Source organism: Sardina pilchardus, chromosome 4, assembly GCF_963854185.1.
Source record: "Sardina pilchardus chromosome 4, fSarPil1.1, whole genome shotgun sequence".
Taxonomy (NCBI): Eukaryota; Metazoa; Chordata; class Actinopteri; order Clupeiformes; family Clupeidae; genus Sardina; species Sardina pilchardus.
The window spans coordinates 23,626,015-23,635,624 of NC_084997.1; the positions used below are offsets into that span (position 1 = coordinate 23,626,015).

The following is a 9,610-nucleotide window of genomic DNA, read 5'->3' on the forward strand; positions in this document are numbered from 1 at the left end:
TGTGTGTGTGTGTGTGTGTGTGTGTGTGTGTGTGTGTGTGTGTGTGTGTGTGTGTGTGTGTGTGTGTGTGTGTGTGTGTGTGAGAATCTGCACTTCCTTTCTCAAATGTATTTCCTAATTTTCTTTCTACATCTGTGGAAAAGTGTGAGTGTGAGTTTGTGTGCTGGTGTGAGAAAAAGATAGATAGACAGAGAGAGAGAGAGAGAGAGAGAGAGAGAGAGAGAGAGAGAGAGAGAGAGAGAGAGAGAGAGAGAGAGAGAGAGAGACACACACACACACACACACACACACACACACAAAATGAGAGAAACAGATACACATATGCATCACTCTTTCATGGTGTGGAGGGGGAATGAGTCAGATGGACAATGGCATTGTGCCGGACCACTTAGGGCCCAGAAGGTGACCAAGAGGGCAGGCAAGGCTGGAAATCACTCTGCTATTACAAGAAACAAAAAAAATGCAATCTGCTGCTCCTTCATTGCATGTGTGTGTGTGTGTGTGTGTGTGTGTGTGTGTGTGGGTGGGTGGGTGGGTGGGTGGGTGGGTGGGTGTGTGTGTGAGGGAGACAGAGAATGCGAACAAGCATGTGTGTGAGTGTGTGTCTGTGTGTGGTGGAGTGGGTGGTGGGGTCGTCAAAAAGCCGCCGGCCCCCTCGTTAGCCAGTACGAGTCAGCTGGGGTGTGTGTGTGTGTGTCTGTGTGTGTGTGTGTGTGTGTGTGTGTGTGTGTGTGTGTCTGTGGGGGGGATTAGAGAGGACGAAGGAGCGAGCGAGGGAGGGAGGGAGGGTGGGCAAGTGGAGGAATGCAATGCTCCCCTCCTCTCCCCACTTTCTCTCCTCCTCTTCTCCTCTATCTCTCCTCTATGACGCTAATTGCTTCAGAGGGGAGAGAGACCGGGTCTTAGCAGGGTGGCTGCCATCACATATGTACTGCATTGTTTTCCTTTCTTTGCCCTCTCAATGATGCTTGTTAGGCATCAGAGATGAGGTCCCCTCCCTCTGAACTACAGTAGGGCCGAGCCGCTGACGACCCTAAGACACTCAAAGACACACACACATATGCGGCCACACAAATACTCTCTCTCACACACGTGCGCGCGCACACACACACACACACACACAAACACAGTTTGGCCATTAGACACATTTACCACATTAAATTCAGTATCACTTTTGTCCATTTCTGTCATACCATAGAGAAAGTAAGAGAAAGTTGTGTGCGTGTTGATGTTTCCCCTCTAATCCACTGCCGTCTCTACCTCCTCTTAATCTCACAAGACGACAAAACAATAAGAATGTACAAAACTGCTAAAAGATGGTTTGATTCTATCATTCCTACTGATACTCTTTCTTTTTTTGTGTCCCTGTTGCCAGGGTGCCAGTGCTCAGACGTGGGAAGCCCCTCCCCCTCCACTCCACCCCCCCTCCCTCCCTCCACATCCCTCAACAGGTTGTCGAAACATTTGTAACATTTGGCGCCCACAAATCTCCATCCGTTTGCTGAATAGAAAGCTGCCCAGAGGGGTAAAAAAAAAGAATCTTGCACAAAATCCCATTCCAATCATCCCCCCCCCCCCCCCCCACACACACACACACACACACACACCCCACCTTACACCCTCCCCGCCTCCTTCCTTCTCCCCTCCAACCTCGAACGCCCACCCCACCCAGAAACCCACCCCGTGCGCCACCCTCGCAACCTCCAGCAAATCCCCCTTTATACCGCGCCGGCCAGATGGGGCCAGCAGAATAATAGCCAGAGCCCAAAGAGTCCCATTCAATTTGTCCGGCCGTCTAAAGGAGCTTGTAAGCTTTTCCATTTGCAGTTGTGTTATAGTAGCCATGGGAGGCTCGCTGGTGTTAGGACTTAATTATCTCCTAATGGGTGTTATAGGGATAAAGCCCTGCATAGACCCCAACAGCCCAACACTTCCCACAGAAAGAGTCGAAGGAAGGGGAGAGGAGGAGGGAGAGAGGGAGAGAGGGAGATGGGACATGTATCTTAGAGCTCGGGGAGCTGTGAGAGATAATCTGAGTTGTGACAGTGTCGTGCGGACTTACGGCGGGGTGATGTTTAAACTACTTAACATCCACACAGGATGATCTGATCACACACACACACACACACACACAAACTTTCTCTCACACGCATACACACACACACATAAAAATCTCTCTCTCTCTCTTTGTCACACACCCACACACACACCCACACTCACACACACACACACACACACACATACACACACACACACACACACACACACACACACACACACACACATACTCACTCATACAAACTCTCTCTCTCTCTCTCTCTCTCTCTCTCTCACACACACACACACACATCCACACACACTCACACACATCCACACTGGTGCACTCACACACTTCAGCACAGTTCCTCACTCTCAAGAGGCGAAGAGGGAGAGCTCCATTCGAAATGCCTGCCTGCGCAGGGCTCAGCAGCCCCAAAGAGAAAGTTCTCTCGTCTTTTTTGAGCCCTTTTCTTCTTCGTCTCCCCCTCTTTTTTACTTTGGAGGAAGATTAGCGGGATTAAGTATGGCTCACATATGCTCCCCCTCACTATTGGCATTCAGCACGACACAGGCTCGACAGCCACACACACTGACCCAGAGAAAGAGAGTGAAAGAGAGAGAGAAGAGAGGGAGGAGAGAGAGAGAGAAACAGCAGAGAGATGAGTGAAAGAGAGAGAGAGAGAAGAGAGGGAGGAGAGAGAGAGAGAGAAACAGCAGAGAGATTTGATGCAAGGACTTGGAAGACTTGGAAGGTCAGCAATAGGCAGGAGACAGGACAAGATGGTGATAACAAGTACCGGTGTGAAAGAACCTAACTCTGCGCTGAACTTACAAGGAATACTATGGAGATATTTAAAAAATGAATGTCTCACTCAGCAATCGAAAAGATACAGTAGGCCTCCAATAACGGTGGAAACTCTGAAAACACTCTCTAATAAAGAACACAGCCATGTAAACCACTCTGGTGGTTTAAAAGAGTGTCAGTGCATTGGAAAATTAGGTTAATTTAATTATATACAGTTGGAGGACACCTAGGCAATTAAAAGTTTTGACTGAACTTTGTATACCTTGTATACCTGTAATTCTGCAATTGTTTAAACCCATTTAAACGATATGAGAGCGCTAAGACCTACTGACTCTACATACACACACAGACACAAACACACACAGACACACACACAGACACAGACACAGACACACACACACACACACACACACACGCACACACACACACACACACACACACACACACACACACACACACACACCCAACATCATTATCTCATAAACCTAATGACAGGCAATGGGGGCCAAAGGGCCAATATGGGAGAATTAGCGCCTATGTTCTCTCTGTGGCAATCAGCCTGTCGCCAGTGTGCGCGCTCAAATTCACTGCGAGGTGGCAAAAGCTTTCCAATCAGCCGTTTGGCTCCGAGTCGGAGAGCCAGCGCACTTCTGGACGGCGAGGAGCAAGCGCGCAAATAGCAAAATAAATAAATAACGAGCGGCAAACGAGCGGCGCGTAATTGTGAGGCACTGGCCAGCTGTGGAGGTGCTAATGCCTCGAGTCTTTTCTCTCTCTATTTTGTGCACCTGAGCTGTGAAATTAAAATGTCCTCTGGCTCAGTCGAAAGGGCCTCGATATTGGGGCCTCGCATTGTGCTGGCTGACTGCTGAGAGTGGCTGGGTCTGCGTTCACCCGGCTCTCTTCTTACACTCTCAATTTTATCCACTTTTGCAGGCTGACTGTTGTCTAATAAACAGCACACACATACACACACACACACACACACACACATGCATACATGGACAGGCGACTGGTGTTGGCTGGAACATCTTAGATGGTCAGCATTGACCCTGGCTCACCAGCATATCATCTCGTCATCAAGAAATAACCAAAGACTTTGTCAAACTGTTGACTGGTTTACATTTCATGATATCAGCTGAGTTCCATCTGACCACATAGTCATTTGTTGGGGTTTAGTCAGAGATGGGGTTGACATAGACATAAGTCAGTCAAACCCTGCAGCAATTTGAAGCTGTCTGCTGCCAATGCAATCACATATCAGATGGTCTCAGACAACCTCAATAAACAAGTGTATCAGAGTAAAAGACTTCATCATCTATACCCTGTTAAGGAAGATAATACAATAAACATTAATGTGAATATTGTAAGTAAATGCCACAGGTTTTTAATCCTTTTGGTGATGGTATGTAGTGTGCCTGTGCATTCTTGTGCAGTTATGTTTTAAGAAAGATGAGTAGGCCATCACATCCTGCAGTATAACAGTAATGCCAAAGGTCAGAAAAAAACGCCCTATAAATAAACATAATCAAATTCTTAGAGTGCCATGTCCCCATGTCCTAATATTTCCTCCAATGCCTGCCTTCTTTCTCCACCCACAAATATCGCATACAATAGTGATTATTCCTGAGTTGTCACTCAGTCTAGCTGTAGCTTTGTTTGTGGGTGACATTTCAAATAATGATATATAGCTCCGGAATAAGACAAGCCAGCCTAGGCGTTCTTTTGAGCTCCTCGTCTCAAATATTCCAGTCCAGGAATCACTATCTATTAGCCCATCATTACAGTAACAACGTGTCCAAGTCTGATTATCGGGCTGGTGGTATATAATGATGTCAGTGCCATGCGACGTCGGCACCTTAATCACGTAGGCTACGCCTGCCCTGCAGACTTGGCGGAGAATGTCCCAATGTTGACATTTAGCAGATTTCTGCCCGCGGGCTATTAAACAACTACAGACAAACGTCGCTTGGTCGTGGACGAGGGTACAAGTGTGCTTCAAGCCTTCGCCTTGATTGATGCTACTCGTATTCCAGTAGAATTTTCCCGGGTAAGTGTTACACTGTGTTAGTGAACACCTCTGGCTATTACTTCCCAGCACATAGTTGATAGGTTGAGATAAAAAAAAAGAAAAGAAAAAAAAGTCAGGCTCCCTGTAGTTTTTCGGAGAGCGCTCACTAGAGAGAACAGATAGAGTTGTTTATGGCGCGTTTTAAGTCAATCACCTTATCGTTCCCATCTTTGACATAGCAAAGGATTAATGAACTATAGGCCATTCCTCAAACATGCCAGCAGCTTGAAGTAGGCTAACTGACGGGCGACCGATTGCTTTACATTTGCACACACTAAATGCGCATGCATCAAGTTGGTAGGCCTATCTGCTTTATTAAAGTTTACACACAAATGTGCATGCATCAAAATGGTATCTGCTGTCTGAAGATTAACTAAATATCAACCCCCAAAACCCAATTAATGGCATAATATATTAGGCTAATAATTCTGTCAGTGATATCCTAGGCTATTTCTGCAATATCTGACGTTCAGATTAACATTTTACACTCGACATGAGTTACCTCCTTCTTGACTCTGAGGGCATTCTCTTCAACTGCATTGCGCGGGGCCATATTGGGCTAATTGAAATGTTACGGATCATAACCGTTAAAAACAATTTTGCACGCTTCGTTTATTAACGATTTAAAAGCACTTTAACGGCTGAATTTAGGGCTCGCGCCGTCAGCTGTTGGGCGCCCGCAGGGGTCGCCGGGTTAAAACAATAAGCGTCGCGCGCTGCCTGCAATCAGCGCATTAACTGTGTGTGTCCCTGTGTGAATGCAATAGAAAACAGACATCTTACCATATTGCAATGAACGCCTATAATATTGTTTTCAAAAGGAAAGGCGAAAAGACAGATGAAATATGGACATTGTACAGCTTCCAGGCTATTTATATTTAATGTATGTTAGCTTGGCATTCTGTGTTTTGTAACGTGCAAGTTGCGCTTGCAAACCGTTTGAATGTTTCTTAAAAATATGTATAGTCATTTTGCACATTAACCTTAAATAAGTAGGCCTATACGATAATAATAATAATGCAAAATAATTGTTTTGTTTTGTTTGGTTTGGGTGGTGCAGGAATTAATAGACTAGGCTATTTCACGTTCTAGGAATCGCTATTTAATGTGTGCAAGCAAAACATCTTAGTTCATGTATTTATTTTTAACATATCATACAGCCTCAGTTCTGTACGATATCTAAACTTGTCACATGTTCTAGCTTGTTAGACCGTTGATTCTCTCAGAACCCGGTTCGCGCACTGACCGTAATTTAAATCCACCAGTGCACCCCAGGCTGCCATATGCGGAGTGTGTCTAATTCACTTAATGAAGCTTCGGTTTCTTTGTAATGACATCAGATTTGAAGACCCTCGCTCCTTCGAGCCTCCTCCCCTTCATGTCGCTAGAGGCAATCTCATTGGTTGTCGTGAGGCAGGCATTAAAGGAGCGATATTGTCCCATACACTTGCGACCGGGTTGCTGGGGTCCGCTATAAAACACCAGCGTCACCCCGGGCGTGCCAGACTTGCTGTCATTACTGATCTGGAATAACAAGTGGACAGTGACACTTATCCTCACACTCACCGGCTCCATTTGATCTTGGTAAGTTTTCTTTCCGTTGTCCAGTTTATCGCTTGATTGAGTTGGACAGTTTTATTTAGGCACTTTGCGCAATTTTCTATCTTAAAACTGAAATGCAAATAAGTGTTTTTGACAAACTGTGTAGTTAATAATGTTTCAGCGTCTCTGTTTAAGTTAAGCGATGACTGATGACTGAAATCGACTGTGGAAAGTTATGCTAAAGTGTTAACCCGCATATATCTCAATTTACAACAGACTTAATTCAAGAAGCAAACTTCCGCGCAAAGAAAACAACCATGGACTCCGATACGAGCCGAGTATCCAGCCGGCCATCCTCCCCTGAGGCGGACGATATTTTCCTCTCCATGAAGAAGTCGGTCGGCTTCTCTGGCGCCGTGTCATCCACACAGAGCGACTCTCCGCCTGACCACATCGCGGACCTACGGGCGATAGCCAACGCGGAGGAAGAGGCGATGTCCCTGAAGATGTACAAGAAAGATCGCAAACTGCTCACCGAGAACGAGCTGCAGACCATGCGCTTGAAGATCAACAGCCGCGAGAGAAAGCGCATGCACGACCTCAACATCGCCATGGACGGGTTGCGCGAGGTGATGCCCTACGCTCACGGGCCCTCCGTGCGCAAGCTCTCCAAGATCGCCACACTTTTGCTCGCGCGAAACTACATCCTCATGCTGAGCAACTCGCTGGAAGAGATGAAGAGGCTCGTGAGCGAGATATACGGCGGAGGCGCCGGCGGTGGACACCACGCGGGGTTCCACCCGTCTGCGTGTGGGGGCTTGACGCACTCTGCGGGCCCGTTACCGACTCACCCGGCGGTCTCCCACGCCTCACACCCGGTCCATCACCCTCTTCTCCCGCCTGCAGTGACTACGGCCTCCCTCTCCGCGCCGGTTATCTCAGCAGTGGCCTCAGTTAGATCCCACCATGGACTTCTGAAGGCGCCATCAGCCGCAGGCCCTCTCGGTTCCATGACCGGTTTCCAGCACTGGGGCGCCGGGATGCCATGCCCGTGCAGTATGTGTCAGGTGCCCCCTCCACACGTGTCTATGAGCACCTCGAGTATGGCACGGCTCCATACATCCGACTCCAAATAACTTTTTTAATGTCCTCAGCGGCCAAGAAGAATGGACAGAAATTAAAACAATCTGTTGCTCTGATCACGGCCAGTGGCGAAGGATCAGTAAACTCATTCTCGTGTTTCTGTGACTGAACTGTATATGGACCGATATTTACAATGAAACAATATTTACAATGAAACTTGGATAAACGCCTCTAACATAGAATTTTCTAACCTTTCTTCAAAAATAGTTCCATTATAATTATTGTGATACTTTCCTATGCTGTCTTTGAAATAGCAGAAATGTAATTCCCAAAGAGGCGGAATGAGATCCCGTGACTAACCGAGTGGAAAACGGCATTGTGTAGCATTACTAGTCAGTTATATTTAAGTCGATTGCTGGTGTTAGATCTATTTGAATGGTGCCAAGTTTCATGCGGGCATTTGGGGAAATCATCTGATGCTCGGTCGTAAATAGGTCTCATCATAAACATGAATGGACATTACATTATACCTGTAAATATGTAGATTCAGAATTGTGTTTATAGAACGAGAGATTTTATATTAGACTCCTCGGCTAAATAGTAGGGTCAACATCGTGCAGAACAGCACGGGCTCTATATGTTTCGTAAGTCATATTCTCTTGGGTTTCTTTCCTCGTTTCCTCTTTAAGGATTCTTCTTCCTGCATCTTTAAGAAATAAATGTTTCTCTCTCTCATTCTCTCTCTCCCTCTTTCTTTCTCTCTCTCTCTCTCTCTCATTCGATTTTCATTTACTGTCACTGCCCGACGAAAAGAATGATCACCTCTTTATTTTTTATATAAAAGTGCGAAATGATATTTATTTACATATTTTCGATTGAACCGAAAATGAATGCACGGCGAATTATGTTGATTTGAAATGTGAAATAAAAGTTTTACTGGAAATTTGTGTTTGAATTTCTTTGTGTAGGCGAGTAGCCCAAAGCCAAAATATGAACCAAATTGAAAAAGGCTAGCCAAGGCTTTTATTGTGAAATGCATAAAAAACCTGTTGCTTAAGCAAAACCATTCTAATTCTTACGAATTACGATCAAGAGCTATAAAACATAGTTTACAATCTTATGATAGAAGTTGCCCCAGAAGTTGTTGTGGTTTATCCTTAGCCCATTCTTCTTTATTCATCGTCACTATCAGAATCACTCTATTTAAGACATATATTGTTACTTTTCTGAATATCTCTCCGATATGTTTGAATAATGTTTATTTAAGAAAACTTTTTTATTGATAGCCTGACAGTACCGTAGTTTAGCGCTCGACCCACTCCTCCCCCCCTCTGGAGTTTTCCCAACATATTATGATTTACAAACAATGATTGCACTGTCTAGTCTCGCGTGTATACATTATATCAAAACAAAGAGTCCCACAATAGCAAGATTCTTTTCAATGCGCATTCAGACAGTATTTCTAGACAGAAACTTAGTATACTGTTTATGATGCCTTCACATAATGACATTTTATGCTAGTGGCAACCTAATTTTTTTAGCGCCTAAACACAAATCCGTTACTCTCTGAAAAATGTCGTAAGGCACAGTTTCAGCATGAATGGTTTGAGTCTCTAATTAACCAACTTTCTGGTAACCTACTTGTGCCAGTTAGATTATTTAGCGCCTAATAATATAGCGCGTAATTATCATAATGACTTTAATTCTACAGCATTGACTATATCCAAGTCAAAATAAAGAATGTACGTTTTATATTAATAGCCTATAGCCTGCTCTTTCCTCACTGTAATGGAGACCATCAATTAGGCTAAACGAAGAGGAAATCTCGTTCTATACCTTATCTCAATGTGATACGATGTACAACGATATGAGCCCTCTTTCTCCAAAAAATAACTTCTGATTTTTTTTATTAGGCCTATTATTATTATTATTATTATTATTATTATTATTATTAAAACGGTTGCATTAAACATTGGTTAGGCTACTCTGTTTCTGCATGTTTGGAAGTCGTTGACTTTTATCGTAATGCATGTAGCAAGTATTTAGGGTTTTAGAAAACAAGGCAGCCC

At 44.8% G+C, this 9,610-nt stretch overlaps 1 protein-coding gene across 1 annotated transcript; it reads left to right on the plus strand.

The window, feature by feature from the left end:
• The first annotated feature begins 4,789 nt into the window (after window positions 1-4,789).
• olig2 (oligodendrocyte lineage transcription factor 2) lies at window positions 4,790-8,484 on the plus strand. Its single transcript, XM_062533469.1, has 3 exons — window positions 4,790-4,895; window positions 6,257-6,500; window positions 6,735-8,484. Exon 3 carries the CDS (start codon window positions 6,776-6,778, stop codon window positions 7,592-7,594), a length of 819 nt encoding a protein of 272 aa, XP_062389453.1. The 5' UTR covers window positions 4,790-4,895; window positions 6,257-6,500; window positions 6,735-6,775; the 3' UTR covers window positions 7,595-8,484.
• Window positions 8,485-9,610: the final 1,126 nt, after the last annotated feature.

What these genes read in the sequence shown, in the direction of transcription:
- olig2 (XM_062533469.1), top strand. Translation starts at nt 6,776, where the DNA reads ATGGACTCCGATACGAGCCGAGTATCCAGCCGGCCATCCTCCCCTGAG.